General features: G+C 45.0%; 1 protein-coding gene across 1 annotated transcript; it reads right to left on the bottom strand.

Moving 5' to 3' along the window:
- Nucleotides 1-17,725: 17,725 nt before the first annotated feature.
- On the bottom strand, nt 17,726-19,088 carry LOC112898057. Its single transcript, XM_025966469.1, has 4 exons — nt 18,650-19,088; nt 18,477-18,543; nt 18,262-18,360; nt 17,726-18,098 (listed from the first exon to the last, which is right to left on the bottom strand). Exons 1-4 carry the CDS (start codon nt 19,086-19,088, stop codon nt 17,975-17,977), a joined length of 729 nt encoding a protein of 242 aa, XP_025822254.1. The 3' UTR covers nt 17,726-17,974.
- Between the last annotated feature and the right edge of the window lie 603 nt (nt 19,089-19,691).

Below are 19,691 nucleotides of genomic sequence, written 5' to 3'. Positions count from 1 at the left end.
GTCTCTGCCTCTTCTTGCATGCCCCCGAAGGCAGTTATAGGCTACCTCTTCTCCGTCCTGAGGCTACAGCACTTCCCTTGGAGTAAACCTATAGTAACACTAGGAATGTAATACATAGGGTGCAGGTGGGGCCAGCCTTTTGACCTTATCCTGTATATGTTTCTATCTTTTTCGAGATGATCGGTTTGGAACAAACTTTTTCCCTTTGATAGGGAAAACAAGGACCAGCAGTCCACTGACTAGTGCAATGCATGGGGCTATCTGTGTGCAAGATCTGTGGGCCAAATTGCAGCTAGTGGCAAGCATCCCATGCTTCAACGGTAGCGGGAGCTCCCATTGTGTGGTTGGCACATACCCTACTGGGGAGAATATCGATCACAATGATTGTCTTCACCACGCCCAAAATGGAATATTACATCTCCATCTCTCATGAATGATTGTGCTTCCTTTCCACGCACAAGCTAGGCCGTACATGCGTACTGCATGCACTTCCTTTCCATCTCAAGTATGTTTGGGTTTATGACTTGCAAACAAGCTAGACTATATAACCCATCCGAGGCTCCGAGATCAACTGATCTTATTACTATACTCTTGTCAAAATAGATGTCACGTAAAGATCCTGGCCTGTCGAACTTAGTTAACTTTGACCATCCATCTATCAATGTTTGAGCAGATTGTGATTTTCATAATCAGCCAAAATAGATGTTACTAGATTCACCATGAAAGTGCCTTCAGAACAAACTTTACCTTGTTAACCATGTCAATGCCCTAAATCTCCTTGTGTTTAATTTGAATCAGAAAGATCGGAGTATAATAAGAACTGTAGCAGCCAAATAAGCATATAACGGAGCTAAGAGCCCCAGAGTTCAAGTACCAAAAGAAATATCGATCCCAACCTTTCTTAGATCTTCTCTAGCTATGTTAATATTATTTTGTTACGGCACCAGTGCCTTTACATGCACGATTCTGTTGTGATCGATGGAGAGCTTATACATATACACGAGTGCTAGTGGACTTGCATTGTGTGTGCACCATGGAATAATATATATCCATTTAAAATTAATTGTAAGGCCTATATATATTAGTTCCAAGTTACAAGACTTTATTCAAATTTGAGTGCAAAAATCAGCGCGCACGGCCATCAGGTTATATGGAAAATTAGAATTACATATAGACTAGCTTCATGTGCGGGCGTGCATGGTAAAAGTGCAAAATATGTGTGTTCTTTCTTTCCTATGTTGCTACAAAAAATCAGTGCGCACTGCTGTCAGGTGTATATGGAAAATTAGAACTACATATACACTAGCTCCATATATTATTCTTTTTTCATTGCTTCTACAGTTGGTAAAACAATTCAAACCATAATACAGATGTAGATGCTCCCATATACACATGTAAACTCACCCGTATGAATACGTACATACAAACCCTACCCCTGTGAGCACCTTCCAGAGACTGAACCAACACATGATGAGATTAGTGGAGTCACTATAGGTGCTCGTTTCGATGTTGCTTACAAGTTACAATTGAATGAATAGTGCCATTAATTTCTAAAATAAATAAAGGAAAATGTAAGCACTCATACAAGGTGATTGTTTGCATGTTATATTTATATTGGTTCGAGAAATTGATTTCAACGACAAAAGATAAAATTTATATCGGTTCTAAAAATTTATTGCCAGCACGAGAAAGATAATGAGGTTAAAAATGTTGCTCGTTTTATTTTGCGATCAGAAAATGGTTGATTATTCCTGTCTTTCTCCTATTGGTAAAATAAAATCAGCTGAAATCTTCAAAAGATAGTAGTCCAATAAAAGCATGGCCAAAGTCAAAATTATGAATTGTTGTGGTCAAAATTAGACCCAATGCAGACTGTAAAATAGTTTGATAGAGCCATAGAAGTTGCCATTTCAATCCCAGCCTAAAAGAAACAATATGTCCTCATAGATTTGAGCAACTGGTATCCTCTTGGGGACTTGGAAATGCATGCTCGATCCGATCATAGCATGTTGCATCTAGGGACTGAGCTCTAATCGAATTTTGGATGGAAAGGGTGCCACCGTCACACTTAAAGTGTGGGAGGCAGTAGCAGCCTAGCTAACTCCATGAAGGGATGGGACCTACTATATGGCACGCTTATTGTTCTTCTTCCTCTTGCATGCATGCTCTAAGGGAGGAATTCGCTATCCGTCCGCCAAGTAACGTTCATGGACATATAGTCGCCACTGGCATGGAGGCAACGGTCGGCAGTCTCAACCATCACTTACCCACACACAGCTACACTCAAGCCAGGTAAGGGCAACACATGATAGGCAGAGAGTAAGGTGTAGCCAAGGACAGACTTGCCGGCTGAGATGCTTGTCGACGCCTGGTGGCTGCCGGCAAGTCATCCTTGGCTGCATCTCCCACTCTCTACCCCTTCTTGCATGGCCCCCCAGGTAGTTAGAGGCATAGCTTCTTGATCTCAAGCTATCAGCTACCTTCTCCAGCCTTGAGGTCCCTCAAGTTCTTCTGAAGTGAACAGCAGCTCCCTCGGGGCAAATTTATAGGCACAACGAACTAGGCATGGAATATGTAGAGTACAGGTGGGACAACCTTTTGACCTGATCTCTGTGTATTTCTAGAGCCATCTTTCTGGACAGGATTGGAATGGAACAAACCTTTTTTGTCCTTTGACAAGGAAATGAAGGACAAGTCCACTTATCAGCGCAATGCAAGGGACCTTTTTTTTTTGAAAAACAATGCAGGGCGGCCTTAGCTTTCTGTCTGGATTTCCATCTTTCTGCAAGATTTGTGGGCCAAAGTTGTAGAGATACTGTGGCAAGCATTTCATGCTCCAACAACAACAGCAGTTGCATTGTTCTCCTGGTTGTATGGTCACATTGGAAGAATATTAGTGCTACATTAGTACACTAGTTTGCATACCAGATATGGAATATAACAGAGGTAAGTTTTCCCAGTGGCAGGGATGGTCGGAATTGCTCAGATATCCTTTACCATATGTTCTAAACCATTTCTTTTCTTGGGTCGAGTCGTCGAGAGTGAAATGAGTAGAAACGTAGCATGTCCAAATTGAATTAGATTAGATAAAATAAGTACATGCATGCTGAGAAAATCAAATATCATCATATAAACTAAATTATGTGATATGTATAGCGGCGAACACAGAGAAGAAGAGTGAATTTTTTCGTGTCACAAAACACTTAACGTAGTACACAATCATAACTCCAGATCATAGGTCCTAGGTTTGATTCCCTGTTCAAAGTGCAACCAAACGGGGATGACGGTAGTTTCCATTTTCTGCCACTTCTTTTTCATCTACTATATGATAGGATGCTTCACGACATGATTGGGATAAGATTTTGTGCTTGTCTATCCCCCATCTCTCACACGAATGATTGTGCTTCCTTTCGACGCGCCAAAAAGTAGCAGAAGTACTGTATTCTTCTGGAATCAACATATGTATATATATATATATATAATCATTTGTTTGGGAATTTATTATGAGCTATAAACCTCCAATATAACCTATCTAAGTTTCAGAGTTGACTGTTGAGTGAAAGAAAGTATCAGTCCGAATCTTTCTTAGATCTTCTTTAGCTGTACTAATATTATTCTCTTTCTTTTGTGTGATCATGAAGCACCAAAAGGTTAACAGGAACAGCCACCAAACATACCAGCAGGCCCCAATGCATGCATGATGATTCCCAGCAGGCAGAAAGGGAGCAACATAATGTACATGACGACGGTGCTAATTAACTGTAACAGCCTAATCTGTCATACACGAGTATATTCTTTCACTGAGAGGAAAAACCGATTTTTTTTCTCAAATGAAAGAGCTGTAGCTCTTATAAATACAGAAATGTAAAGTAAGGGTGTGGTCTTACAAATAATAGGCTCCCAAATAAAGGAAATTACAAATTATAATGCCAAATAAGGGGTGCGTTGAAAAATAAATAATATGGGAAAAACAAATGATGGCCAGATCTATCCGATGAAAACGTGCAAAATTTTGGTTGTACAAAATTGAAATGCTGAATGTTGGTAAGGCAAGTGTGGGCAGGCTATCTATCAGAGGCAAGAAGAACAACAGTTAGGCCCTTGCAGACGGGGCTCCTATCTCTTCTGGTAGGTAGATAACGTATTCATCTTTAAGATCCAACAACAGCCCATCAAACCAGCCCAAGGTCCCGTTTGTTTCAGCTTATGGACGTAGTTCGCCCATTCGCGCATGAGACAAGAGCGTCAGACAACAGCCCACGATTCCATCTGCAGGCGCAGTTCGCCCATTTGCGCATGAGGTAGAATCACTAGACAATTAAGAAAAAGACCAGTGTAGTTTTTCTTTTCATCTTCCCCTTTCTCTTCCATCTTTCTTTTAAACTCCCTTATTCAAATATGTCCATGAATATGCCACTTCCAACAATCTGGAATGGCTGATTCAACATTACCTAAATCTATTTCAACAATTTTTTAACACATGTGCAACATTTTTATGTTCAAATGTTGAAACCGTAAACTTCAAATGTTGAAATTTTAGATTGAAAATGTTGAAACGATACATTCAAAAGGTTGATTATTTTTACACATATTAGAATTGTGAAACACTAGGCTCAACGTTTCACGAAAAATAGGTTAAAATTTTGAAAACACTGTTCCAATATATTTCAAAAAAAGGTGTCAAATAGGTTTTTGATATCATTGATTTTGAATAATAAAAAGAATGTATCCATATTGGATCTCACTTTGTTGGGTTTATTATGAGCATCACTATGCATCAAACGGTTCTAAAAGCGGATGTAAGAATTAAGAGAAAAAGGTGTTTGAAGTTTCGTATTAATCAAGATAACTCTGTACACCTGCTGTCCAGTTCTAGTTAGCCACATGTCCCATCTCCGCTGCTTTGTGGACGAACAGCCGCACAGTACGTACGGAGACGGATTAGTTGTTAATCTATATGAGGTTTAAGATGTTTTATTCGATTACCTGTCCTGTACCTATACAATTTCTCGCCAGCATGGCGCGCGGTAGATCGACGCACGCATGAGGATCCCACCAATATAATTGAGCTTGAATTGTGTGCACGGTTTGTTGGATGGATCCATGGCGCGCTAGTAGGTGTTGGCGGGCGGAGCCATGCGCGATGAGAAGGGAGCTAGATGTAGCCGAAGGATAAGACTTGCCGGCTGGCCGGTACGGTGTGGATGGATGTGCGTGAGTTGTCGCCGCCTCGCCGGCGCCGGAGTTAGCATCCTTGGCTGCAGCCCGCTCTCTCTCTCTCTCCGTCGTTGCGCATGGCAGCCCGGCCTCCAAATGAAAATGTCAAGATCTCTTGCACAGTTTGTGTATATATAGGCAAAGTTGAGAGGACGGTAGAGGTTCTGTTCGATCCGTTTCGTGGTCATGCATCAGCCATGCATGTGCTGGACGGAGTTAGCATGCAGTACGCAGGGTGGAGAAACGGCCGACCGGAAGATCGAGAAGCAGCTGCCGAGATATGCATGACGGAGGAGTCCGTTGCGTCAGTTAGGTTTGTTATTACTGTGGGGATTAGGGTTGGGCTGCTGAATGTTTCAAAAGGAGGGTGATAAAGTGAATTGTCATTCGAGGCCGGGAACAAAAATCGCGCGTCGGGTGCGTCGTTATCGCTGTGCTCCCAAAATCCTCCAACACTGTCCGCTCGCGCCGCCCGCAGCTTGCCTCTCCAATCCAGCGGCGACCTTCTCCACTCTTGCAGCTCCTTCTCGCTCCCCTCCCAGATACATCAGCCTATTATTCGACTCCGGCGGCGGCGGCTGCTGCTGCTCGCCTACGCACCGTACCATCCACAAACCGCCTCGCAAGTCACAACACCGCGGAGCATGCATGCCGGCGGCGGCGCCATGTGTGTCTTGAGCCGTAGTGCCGTACTAGCTATGACGGCAAGATATATAGTCATGGCATGGAACATGGTGATCAAGCGATGCCATGTGTGGTGGAAGCAAGCATGAAGCAATGCGATGACATGCAGATAGCTGCAGGACGGCGGGCCTCATGACCATTCTAGTACTGTGGCCGCGAGCGGCTGCAGGGTCAAGCCCAAGGCTTGTCAATGTTCATGTGGTGTTCAGGTTGGTATGCATGGCAGGATGGCGAGCACGCCACCTGTTCGACGGAAGGCTTCAACGGAGTTGTGTGTTTCACCATTTTTCTATAATTTTTCATCGTTTCTTTTCTTTATCTTTCCTGATGTTTGACCTCAATTCTGGTTAATATTGTGCCGGGAATCATAGGGTTCGTGATGTTTTGGCATACCCTTTGCTATTTTTAATGGATAGGAATCTAGCTTTTTTTTAGACCGAGGAAAATTTCCAGCCTTGAAGATTCACAGATAAATGCCTATAACCTAGATCTTACAAACTCAGCATTTAAGCTGTCAACACACACTTAACAACGATGAAGATACCGACATCAAATACAGCACACGCTGTCAGACCAAGACCAGGTTCAACTCCTGCAACAGACAGGAATCTAGCTATATCACGTTAACTCCACATTCGAAATGAGCAGTTGTATTAATTCGGATATCAAAACCCCCGACGTGGATTGGGTGTTAGGAGGGGATCCACCTAATCCCCACGTGGTTCATTTTCTCTTGGTTGTCTCCCCTTATTCTAAAACGAAGCCTAAGGTGGTTTTACAACGAATATAACTATCATCAATTTTTATAAATTTTGGAATTTAATTGATTCATTAATTACTTATCGGATCAGCCCAATAAATCTAAGAGCAAGAGTTACTCAGCGCTCGTGACTTTGTTTCTTCCCACTTTGAGTCAATCCGGTCGCCCCCGGCCACCGGGTGCGTCTATACATCACTTGAGGCGATAAAATCAACACCTATCACCTGAAAAATCCGCTTTCCCACGTATATTAAATGAGCCGCCAGCCCACCAAACTAGGTGCACGGTCTATTTAATTAATCAACTACACATATATGACGGGAAGAAATAGTACCATGATTAGTACTACCCTGAGAAGGAATTGCATATACATGCACGCAAGTGGAGACAAATTGATGACATCACCCACATGTCATGGGGTTGAAGTTAAAAAAATCAATAAACCTTAAACTGTACATCCAAATTAAATTTTGATCACATATCGTGTTTTTTATGTCAAGATCTTCAAAATAAGACCACACTTGCCTATGTTTGCATGATATTTTTAAAAATATTTTTTTAATAGTAAATAATTAGTTTCAGCTACTCGGAATAAATATTTTAATAGCACGAACAAATAATTATTTTTACAAATAAAAAATTAAACATAACGAATAAATAATAATGTACAACAAACAAAACATTAAACATCACGAACATTTGATTGTATAGACTAAATAATAGAAAATAAATATCGCAAACAAATGAGGCAACATGGTCGAACAATTAAATCTACAATGTGAACAAATAAATTATACACTTCGAACAATTATATCATGAACACAAAATAAAATATTACTATCTATAAAAAAGATTAATGGATAGATTGAACAATAAGGATTAATAGTGTCAGACCCGGAGCAACAGGACTGCGCACATGGCGTACATCTTACAGGATAAGGGGTGAGACATGACTTACGCCCTACACCATCTGTAACTACTCGTACTGTAGTAGAACTACTCGAGTAGTAGTAGAACTAGTCGTAACAGAAGAAAACTACCCGAGTAGTACTCAGGTAGGACTCCTGGACTCGTACCCGACTAGGACTTCCACGTAACCATGTCCCCTCAGACTGTATAAGGGTGGGTAGAGACCCTCCAAATAGGACCATGAGGGATAACTCATGCCTCATGCAACGGACACAACGTTAACACCTAAGGCAATACAAACAACACACAGAACATCGGGTATTACGCTCTCGGCGGTCCGAACCTATCTAAACTTTGTGTTCCTTGCACTTTCGGGTTTCTGATCTCGGCAACACGCTACCTACAAACTCACCACCTTGGGGGTTTTCCTCGGTGGGCGTGGCGGTAAAACACCAACAGCTGGCGCGCTAGGTAGGGAGGTTCATCGAGCATCCACTGGAGAACTCGATGGCATCTTTCTGCTTCACCAGCCCCGTGCTCGATAAGGGTACAACTTTCATCTTCGGCTCTTGGATCTGCATCGCCAACGGCTTGGGTGGCTTCAACAACCACGCAGCCGACTCTAGGAAGCCAGAGGCCTCTACACCAACTCGAAGCAACAACCTCGACAAGTTTGTCGAGAGCATCGATGAGTTGCAGCTCCCCGATCACGCCGGGGAGATCGAGACGATGTCCGTTTTCAACGCGACTTCAACTCACGTTGCGCCAGAACTATTCGGATTGGATTCAAACCGATCTGAGGAGGCTACATAGTCCAAGACCCTCTTTTATTTGGAGGAGGACTTGGATCGTCTTCTCAAGATTGGATACGAGTGAGCCACCGGTTGTCGGGGGGGGGGGGGGACGTTTTCGACAACTACTCAGACTCAAACGAAGAGTACTCGTTAACTACAAGTTGGAGCCTGGGAGGACTCGGGACAAGGGAGCCACCACTTGTCGGGAGGCCCCTGTTCTCGACAACCACTAGCAGTCAGATGACAATCCCGAATCCTTTTCGGGTAATCATCTGGGTTTAACCATAACGTCTAAGCCGCAAGGCCATTTCGTGTACTGGAAGGGACTAGAGCCCTCTGAGTTACTCGAATACGTCTCCCACCTTGTGGCAGAATCCATCCTTTGGTGTATCAACCCTAGGGAGCTGGAAGGTTTTGACTACTCCGCTCAGCTACGGAGTTTGGAAGCGAGGACGATCCAGGATCGACTACTATCTGAAGAAGAACATCGACGTGCTGCAACGATGACCTCGACTACTTGGCTTGCGCCGCAGTTACGACTACTTCAACAAATCAGCAACGCCAATGATAACCTCAACAACCTGTCTCGACTAGAAACTAGTCATGGAAGAGTCTTAAACTATTCGGTGACTAGCTCCACACGGTCAACAACTAGTTGACTTCGTCGACAAATCGCCCACGGATCAAAGCTACGCTTCGCCGCCTACCTTTTGTGCAATGCACGCACTCTCCAGATTGGTCTAAGGCAGTTCAACCCAGGACACTCTCCGTATCGGAAGAGGATCATCTACTACCACTCGGAGAAGGAGAAGCCACCGCGCGTTGGGGGCTACTGTTCCCGACAACCACTCAGATTCGGCTGCTCATATGACACCTTTAATAAGTAACCCCTAGGGTCTGGTAAGAGAATCAGATTGGTCGGGCAGGTTTGAGCATCGGAAGGGCATGAAACCCTCCATGTTTCTCAAATCAAGTCCACCATGATCCATTACTACACCCGGCGAACTCCCTTTTCAAGAAGGCAGACCCCTCCCTACCTCCAATCGAGAAGTGTTCATGATTCACGCCGACAAGGACTGTGAAGTCTTAGAGCGGGTCCAGCTAGACGACTATGATAACTACCCCCTTGATCCACTTGATGAAGATGTGGACGCATCAATGGGTATTGAATTCCTAGTCAACATCAAGATAGAAGATGCATATGACATACAGAAGGAACGCCGTAAACTCATCAATGCGAAGCACGCAAACGCAGGCACAACACGGTCGAGACGAACCAGCAGGGGAGCGGCAACCTCTACGACTCCTCCACGGACGACCTTCATGCCATCATCAACGTTGGCTGGGACGCTCGCAATGTTATCATTGTCAGGCAGCAAGAGCGCGAAGAAGTGGAAGCCTACAGCCCCACCCACTATAAAATCCCTCTCGACTACTTGGAGACAACTCGGAAGCGTAAGCAAGAAGCTGGGGAACAATCCACCCCTAGAAAGAAGACTCTCATTTCGAAGGAACGATTCGAGGAAGCCCTCGATGGGCGATGCAAGTGGCACCCGAAGAACAAGCATTCCATGTTTGAATGTCAAACTCTCCGAAGGGCCCTGGGAGCTCCGCCACTCAACAAAGACTACAAAGAAAGGCGATGGGATCTACCCGAATAATTATTTTTTTCATAAATTAAGTATCCGATTTAAGGAGGTTTTCTGAGGATCGTTTAGGTGTTTTATTTGTTTAAACCATTGTTTTGGGACTATGTCTCGAAATAGGGGTTCCATAAACCTAAAAGCATCCTTTTTTAGCACTTAGTCAAGGTCATCATTTATATTTATTATTCAGGTTAATCATGACTTCCTCGCTATACTACTCTGAGACGTGCCCAAGGAACGTCCAGCCTAATTAGTGCAATCTTTTTCCAGCCGATCTCCTGTCACCTATTTCTCATATCACGAGCCTTTTTTTACCAACGCTCGGGGGCTAAGGATAGGGCCAGTGGGGATCGGCTCAGGAAAGAAGAAAATAATTCAATTTCTTCAGGGCTAAGCTTAGGGAACCCTATCATAGCCGAGCCATGCGACTGCCAAAAGTGGTCGTTTCATTTGGTAATGACTAGTTGAAAGCATCTAGGCCCCTAATTCGAGTTTTGGTAATTAATGACAATGATTTGTGGATTAACAATTCTTCTTGAGAAAATGAGTATAGGTTGATCCACGGATGAATAAGTGTTATTTGTGAACGCGTGGATTTTTGGAGACGATGAGCAAAGCTTGGGCTCAAGGCAAAGGTATAAAATAGGGTCTTTTGAATTTTACCGGTCACAAGGTGTTTAGTGGATGAAAAGTGACCGGATTTGTTGGATAGATAGCCGTACTATCAAGAGGGGTCATGTACTCGTGCTTGACGGGTCTCTAGTGCCATTTTGCTCAAAATATCTAAGTGCATGCATGAGGGCTAACTACGTTTTGTCGGATTTTGAAAAAGAACAAGCTTGAGAGCTGACTGCTCAAGCGTGGACGGTCCGCTCCATGGGAGCGGACGGTCCGCTACCGTTACAGAAGGTTAAGTGGGAGTGTCTTGTGGCTGGCGGACGGTCCGGCCATCTTGGGCGGACGGTCCGCCACTCTAACTCACTTGGTTCCAGAAAGGGTGTTCTCTGGTCTGACTTGTAGCCTGGTCCGCGGATGGTCCGCCTCTGGGGCGCGGACAGTCCGCTGGCCTTCTGATAAATTGAACCAGAAACATTGCTGTCTCTGCCTGTTCTTCTAGGATGAACTGCGGACGGTCCGCTTCTAGGGAGCGGACGGTCCGCTGGCTAATTTAAAGATTGTTCCAGAGACTGTCATGTCTCTGGAGTGGTGGAACTCTTAACTGCGGACGGTCCGCAGATTGTGCGCGGACGGTCCGCCAGGGCTGTAACGGCTAGTTCTGACACGCATTTAATGCTCTCTGACTCTCTGGTTTATAACGGCGGACGGTCCGGTTTTTGAAACCGGACGGTCCGCGATCTCGCAGAAAAGACTGTAACGGCTAGTTTTTGATGGGATGTCTTTATATACCCAATGCCCGACCTTTGGGTCTCTCTCTTGGCCATTTGGACTGCATTCTTGACCCTCTAGAGCTAAGACATCCCTCTCTCTCACACACTTGCTAAGGATTTGTATTTTTGAGAGTGAGAGTGCTTCCTAGTGCATTGCATCAAGAGTTTGAGCTTTGTGGCACTAGGGAATCTTCAAGCAAGGATCATTGGCTTGTTACTCTTGGGAGTTGCCGCTCCCTAGACGGCTTGGAGAAGGTGATTTCGTGGAGCTTCTTGAAGGAGATTGTTGAGAAGCCCCGATTTCGGTTGTGAGAGGTTTTGTGCTCACCTCACCGGAGTGGTAAAGAGCAACTCTAGTGAAATCGAGGTGTGGAGCGGTTCCTTGTTTCTAGCCGACTCAATATCAAGAGGTTCTTGATAGAGGAGCGGTTGATTCTTGGAATCCACCTCAACGTGGATTAGGGGTGACCGGCAAGTCATCGACACCACGGGATAAATTTGTGTGTCAAGCTTGGTTATCTCTCTTGCTCACTTTAATCTTTGTTTTATCTTGAGCAATTTACTTTACTAGAGCTTGAATTGTATCTTGTCACCCTAGGTTGCAAACCTCTCTAGAGATAGTAGTAGCATGACATAGGACTCTCTTGTGTTACTAATTAAATTTTCTCTAGTATTGTGAGTTTTAGTTTTAAACCGCCTATTCACCCCCCTCTAGTCGGTGTTCTTGATCCTACACTAGTGGAACCTGTTAATTAGCTAAATAAAGCACCTACGTGACTATCTATCAAATACTTCCAGTAATGCTCAGATTACTAGTTTCCAACTAGATTTCTATGTTACTGAAGGGGCCTTGCTCCCAAACTTCCAGTAACACTCCATTTACTAGTTTTTCAACTAGTATTACGTGTAGTTTACTGAAGGAGCCTTGCTCCCATACAACCTCGCCAACGGTCTCGGTGGAAATCAATTTTCCGACTAAAGGCAACCTGAAGCAGCCGCACCACCCGTCATGGATGTCAACCGTGCAATCGACGACTTGATCGACAACCTGGAACCCCTCGAACCGAGTCTGCCTTGGTCCAATGTCCTGTACCACAAGTCCTTCTCTAAGTCGGAGGAGGATTTGGATCGTCTACCACAAATCGGAGGAGGAGTAGCCACCATCCATCAAAGGGCTCCCGTCTCCGCTGACCACTCGGACTTCATTGACGACGCATCACCCTTATCAAACGGCCACCAAGGCCTGAGGGCGCCTCAAACTTGGTCGGGCGGGCTCGGGCATCGGAAGGGCACAGAGTCCTCCAAACTACCCGACCTCAGCCCACCTTTCTGCGCCTTCAACTTGGTCAGGCGGGCTTGGGCATCGGAAGGGCATGAAGTCCTCCAAGCTACCCGACCTCAGCCCACTTTTCTACGCCATCAACCCCGACAACCTGTCGGGCATAGAACTGTTCCTCCGACGAAGAAGACCGGTGGATCGCCAAAAGCTCCTCGTCGGATCGCGCATTCTTTTTGGTTTTCATTGAAGAAATCCCATTCATGGAGGTGGACGCATGGGATCGCATCCAACTCAACGACTGCTTTGCCTTCATGAGGGCACTGGGCGACCCACCGGCGACTACTTCGACTACAAAACCAGTTGGGAGCGGGACTCACTCAATCAGCGACTAGTTGGAATTGATTCCGACTAGTCGAGTCTTATCAACAAACCATCGTGGCTCCATCGATGAGCGATACGGCTTTGTCGCAATCACCCACGAATCAAGATTGACAATTACCCATGCTCGTCTGGTTTCTACGCTCGGGGGCTAGGCGCAACAAGGCGGCTGCCCACGTGAAGACTGAGACCCGATTCAAGGAGGTTTTACGGAGATCTTTAGAGAACTTACTTAACCATTATCCTGAGTTTTATCACGAAATAAGAGGATTTTTTTCAAAGAATTCGTTCAACCACTCGGTCAAGTAATCAATAAATTTACACAAGACAGGGCTTTTGTCCGTCCATCCATATTTCAGCGCCGTCTTGGCCTGCCCAAGGAATTCCTTCGGGCTAACCGAGTCATCTTTGCATGACGACCACTTTCGAAACAACGCATGTGAAGGATTGCGTCATCCCTTCCTTTGGGCCAACTGAGATATCTTCGCATGGCAACATACGACTTGTCTTGCCCCGCCCAAGGAACTGATCAAGATCAAGTGAAGGACCTCGTCATCACTTCCTTCAGGCCAACTAAGATATTTTCGCATGGTAACATATGACTTGTCTTGGACCGCCCAAGGAACTGATCAAGATGAAGTGAAGGACCTCGTCGTTACTTCCTTTAGGTCAATCGAGACATCTTCGCATGGAAACATACGACTTATCTTGGGCCGCCTAAGGAACTGATCAAGATCAAGTGAAGGACCTCTTCATCACTTCCTTCGGGTCAACCGAGATATCTTCGCATGGCAACATACGACTTGTCTTGGCCCGTCTCAAGAATTGATCAAAATTAAGTGAAGGATTGCATCGTCCCTTCCTTCATGCCAACCGAGACATCTTCGCATAGCAACATACGACTTGTCTTGGCCCGTCCAAGGAACTAATCAAGATCATGTGAAGGACCTCGTCGTCACTTCCTTTGGGCCAACCAAGACATCTTCGCATGGCAACATACGACTTGTCTTGGCCCGCCCAAGGAATTCCTTCGGGCTAGCCAAGTCATCTTCGCACGATGACCACTTTTATAACAATGCATGTGAAGGATTGCTTTGTCACTTCCTTTGGAGCAACCGAGACAGCTCCGTATGGCAACATACAACTTGTCTTGGCCTGCCAAAGGAACTGATCAAGATCAAGTGAAGGACCGCGTCTTCACTTCCTATGGGCCAACCGAGACATCTTCGCATGGCAACATACGACTTGTCTTGGCCTACCCAAGAAACTGATTAAGATCAAGTGAACGACCTCGTCGTCACTTCCTTTGGGCTAACCAAGGCATCGTCGCATGGCAACATTTGACTTGTCTTGGCCCGCCCAAGGAACTGATCACCCCACGTGAAGGATCTCATCATCAATTTCTTTGGGCCAACCGTGATGTTTTCGCATGGCAACATGTGAATTCTCATGGTCCGCCCAAAGAATCGACTGAAGCTACCAGCAAGATTTATTTGTCCCTTGCTAATTGACGTCCAGTCACCTTCACATATTTCCAGTAACACTCCGTTTACCGGTTCACAACTGGTACTACGTGTAGTCTACTGCATGGACCTCGCTCCCATACTTCCGAAACTACTCCGTTTTACTGGCTCATGACTGGTACTACATGTAAGTTTACTGAAGGGGTCTCGCTCCCGTACTCCCAGTACTACTCGGTTTTATTGGTTCACGACTGGTACTACGTGTAGTCTACTGCATGGGCCTCACTCCCATACTCTCAGTACTACTCCGTTTTGCACCGTTTTACTGGTTCACAACTACTATTACGTGCAGGTATACTGAAGAGGCCTCGCTCTCATACTTCTGGTAACACTCAACGTTTACCGATTGGTACTACGTGCAAGTTTACTGAAAGGGCCTCGCTCCTATACTCCCAGTACTGCTCCATTTTATTGGTTCAGTACTGGTAGTACGTGTAGTCTACTGTATGGGTATCGCTCCCATACTCCCAGAACTACTCCGTTTTACTGGTACTACGTGAAAGTTTACTGAAGGGGCCTACCTCCTATACTTCCAGTAACGCTTAGACTACTAGTTTCCGATTAGTCTTCTATATTACAGAAGGGGCCTCGCTTCCTTATTTCCAGTACTACTTTGTTTACTAGTTCTTGACTAGTTATACATGGGGTTTACTGCAAGAGCATTGCTCCCATACACTGCATTTACTAGTTCCCGACTAGTTTTACGCATCATTAGCTACTTTGACTACTCGTCTCGCCTACAAAACTAGTCGAAATCAACTCCGACTAGTCGGCTTCATCGATAGTTGAAGATACGCGGCAACTTGGCCAATGTCTAGCCTCGGGGGCTGGTGCCACCAACTACTAGGTGTATCTCGTGTGACTCATCTAGCTCCCAGGCTTAGGGGCTAGATGCGACACGACACTCAGGGAATAAGGTTTGATTTGAGTGGTAATTTAGGCGCTTTTTGGAGAAGTTATTAGTTTAACCATTTTTCCAGAGAATTCATCTCGAAAAAAGAGGTTTTCGAATTTTTGAACCAATTTGCCCATCTTAACCATCAAATATTTACCATCATATATTGCATGCCACGATTCTTTGGATCCTTTATTCCAAACCTTGGGGATTTGAATTCAAGGCTCGGGGGCTGCAGGGACACGTGTCATCGGTGACTTATTTTTTAAATTCTTTGGAAGATAAGGACAGAAGACTCAGGACTAAATTGATCCTCAGCCTGATTCTAGGAGTCAACCTAAGGCTCGGGGGCTTCTCCATATGGAATGCAAGTTCAATCGCACCCCATATAAAAGAAGACTTGACAACTACTCGGGGCATGAGCACCTCACAGTCTTGATGCAGCCAAAAAAATACTCGGAAGACACATTCAAGATGGAGTCCGGGAGAACTCGAAGACGCCTTCAGAACTACTTGGAAGCCTGCAGTACTCGACTACGAAGAGCTCGGGAGCTTGTCAGACCCGGGGCCACGGGACTGCGCACATGGAGTACATCTTACACGATAAGGGGTGGGACATGGCCCACACCCTACACCAACTGTAACTACTCATACTGTAATAGAACTACTCGAGTAGTTGTTGAACTAGTCGGATAGAAGGAAACTATCCGAGTAACCCTATCCCCCCAGACTATATAAGGGCTCTTATCCAAGTAGGACTTCCATGTAACCCTGTTCCTCAGACTATATAAGGGCGGGCAGGGACCCTCCAAACAGGACCATGAGGGACAACTTGTGCCTCATGCAAGAGACACAATATCAACATCTAAGGCAATACAAACAACACACAGGATGTAGGGTATTACGCTCTCGGCAACCCGAACCTGTCTAACTTCGTGTTCCTTGCACCTTCGGGTTCCTGATCTCGGCGACACCCTACCAACAAACTCATCACCTCGGGGGTATCCCTCGGTGGGCATGGCGGTAAAACACTGACAAATAGAACAATATAAAAATATAAAAAAGAATTTAGGTACATGAAGAATAGGTAAAAAGAGTGGAATAAGAAAATTAAAGAATAAAAGAAAAATATTAGATAATAAATAATAGGAAAATCATATTAGAAAAATATATCAATAATTAGTATAGTTGTCGCGGAGTGAGTATCTAAAAAAGAATGGATTAAGAAGTATAATAATTAAATTAAAAACTATTAGATAGGAATGAGGGAAAAGCAAATGAAATAAAAGGTTAAATAAAAAATAGAAAAAAGAAGAAGCATCAAGTGTTATAAATCACAAAATTAATATAAAGAAAAGACAAAATGGAAGAAAGAATTTTATACATCTAGAACAAATTTTACGAAATCACGAAACAAATTAAGATACAAAGTAACCTGCCATGCCAAGAAAAGAACAAAAATAGAAAAAATATTACAATGAAACAAAAAAGAGAAAGAAAGGGAAGAAAGAAAATTACGTCAATGAGAAAAGAGAAAAAATAACGGAAGGGCAAGGTAAACGAAAAAGATGGAAAGAAACAAAGCAACTAACAGAAGGGACATATAAACGAAAAAGAAAATGTATAAAAACAGTAAGAAACTCAATAGCGAATAGGAAAATAAAAATTGTAAGAAAAATTATAAAAGAAGAAAAACTGAGCAGGGGAAAGAAAAACCAAAAAAACGTGAATGACTAGCGTTCATGTGTGCCGAAAGCAGAAAGAAAAATGAAAGATGTAAGCAAAGTAATATAAGAAGAAAGGTGAAGGAGAAAAAAAGCACAAAAGGTTACTGTGCAGCAACCCTGCCATGTTGCAGTAGATATAATACGTCGCTAATCGTATGTATGGGCAAGAGCAATAAATTTGCCTGGTGCATGCTGCCGCTGCCAACGTCATCAACGTGCTGATTGGAGGAAAAAGTTATTGTTCCGAATAAGCTAATCAAATATTAGCCCAACTACGAGTTCAGGTGATGGATCTGGAATTTGTAACATAAACGATGTATAGTCCTCGTTAGCCACCCTAAAAAAAGACACATGCAGAATTCAATTGTTCACATGTCGCAATTCGATCGCGGCCTTGGTGCCATGCGCGTGCGGTAGGTATCAGGAAGGTTCTTCCATTGAGAATGGTCAAATTGATGGCGTGTTGCGTAAGCCTATCTTCTGGTAATAGTAATGTAGACATGTAGTAGTAGTATGCATAAATCCTAGGAGATCTGGATTTTGATTAAACAGCTTAATTTACTGGAATTAACGTCTGAACACTCAAAACAAAAAAAATGACTAGCCACCGCAATTAAATTGGCCTCTAGAGCAAACATGCCGCCCTGGGCCAAACACTAGCTAATTAATACGCCTACACATTGCATGCCCTGGCAATTAAAAAGGGAGCAAAAAATGGATCAACATGATCCATTAGTTTCAGAGAGAACTAACGAATGAACTCTTCATCCCCGACTAGTGAATGAAACTTGAGGCCAAGTAATCCGAGGTGTGCAGAGAGTTCTGAGCTCTCTGCTTGTTGGTTGCGTGAGAATGGTCGTAGACTGTTGCAGTCGTCGCGCCAGCTGAATCGGGCAACCTGCACGCAGATTTACGATTCATTTTAGTTTAATTGTACTACCTACCTGCAGTAGTAATCACGGAGCATAATCCGTACTGTACAAATGGTAAACGTGGTAAATTGTCTTTTTTGAAAGAAAAGAGTAGCAGCATGCAGATCGATCTGACTGAAGTACACTCACATCCTCTTCTCTCTGGAGCTGAAGTCTGCCTGTGCAGACAGATCATCCAGGCCGCATTCATCCTCCCGTGCGCATCGCTTCTTGCTTTCTGCCCCTTTCCTGAAATAACCATGCAATTTTCAATTTGTTAGCACGCATATCTAACTAAGACTTCAGCAGCGTGTACGCAGATGACGATGAAAAAGATGCTTCAGGCGAGAGCAAAACGTTCTTGCCTTTCTTTCTTCTTTTGGATGAACCACTTAGTTGAAGAGCTGGCTGCTTGGGGCACAGCAGCGACATCTGCACAAGAGCAAATATTGCGGAGGCAGGCAAATGAGCAACGTACGCTTGGAATAGAACTTGATCATCAATGCAAGATGAGGAAGAAGAGCTAGCGTGTACGCACAGTTGTCGGCACCGAACTGCTGATCCGCTCCGCTGCTTTGCTCGTCGATGTTGGCCAGGCCCTTGCCGATGAGATCGTCCAGCAGCTCAGGGATGTCTACGCCGTCCACGACAAAGAACGGCTCCTCAACGGAGACCGGCGGCGACGTCGGGTGGTCATCTTGGTCACCGCCGCCGGGAGGAGGAGCCGTGAGCTGCTGCCGCCGCCGCTCCGCGGCGCGCTGCTGGCACCTCTTGGTCCCGGTGTGGCGGCGGAGGTGCGACGTGCCGATGCTGCTGCCAGCGCGCAGGATCTGGCCGCACTCCCCGCACGTCGCGGTGGCAGGTCCGCCGGCGGCGGGGCGGTTTCTTGTGAAGCTACCCCACACCGCGGACTTGAGCGGCTGCCGCCGCGTGGTCGCCGCTTCTTCGTGGCCTGTCAAGCCGTGCAGCTGATTCATTGCTTCTCGCCCGCCGGGAACGATAAGATTGGACTAAAAATATTCTACGGCGGCCTGTGTAGTGGGTGTATATATATATATATATAAAATGAGTTTTACCATCAGCTTGAATTTTGCCGGCAAAGAGGGCCGGGGAGTCCGAACCGACACTCCAGGGGTTGGTAAGGTTTTGTATCAGCCGGGCCGGGCCGGGCCGCCCTGGTTCGTCAGCGTCATCTTATCCTATGGAGTGTCCAACGCATTTCGTACCTCGTGTTATCCAACGCATTTCGTACGTCTACACTCTTATTCAGCACGTGCATGCATGTCGACACAGTGGATCCCAACCGTGTTGAAAGGGGGGTGGAAAATGAACTGCGCGCAAGTTCACAAGGGAATTTCCAGCTGTCATCCAAGCGAGACGAAAAGAAAACGTCGCGCGCGCACGCAGCGGGTCTCCGTGAAATCGCCAGCAATCCATCACCTGAGAAAAACTCAACGCGAGACGAAGCTTCCTACTGCATGGTACGTAGCCAGCACACACGCACGTTCCACACGCGGCCACAAAATTATCTGTTCACAAACTGGTAGAGACAGAAATTAAATAAAGAACAAAATTCGTAC

Source organism: Panicum hallii, chromosome 6, assembly GCF_002211085.1.
Source record: "Panicum hallii strain FIL2 chromosome 6, PHallii_v3.1, whole genome shotgun sequence".
Classification (NCBI taxonomy): domain Eukaryota; kingdom Viridiplantae; phylum Streptophyta; class Magnoliopsida; order Poales; family Poaceae; genus Panicum; species Panicum hallii.
This window is presented reverse-complemented; position numbering and strand designations above follow the sequence as displayed.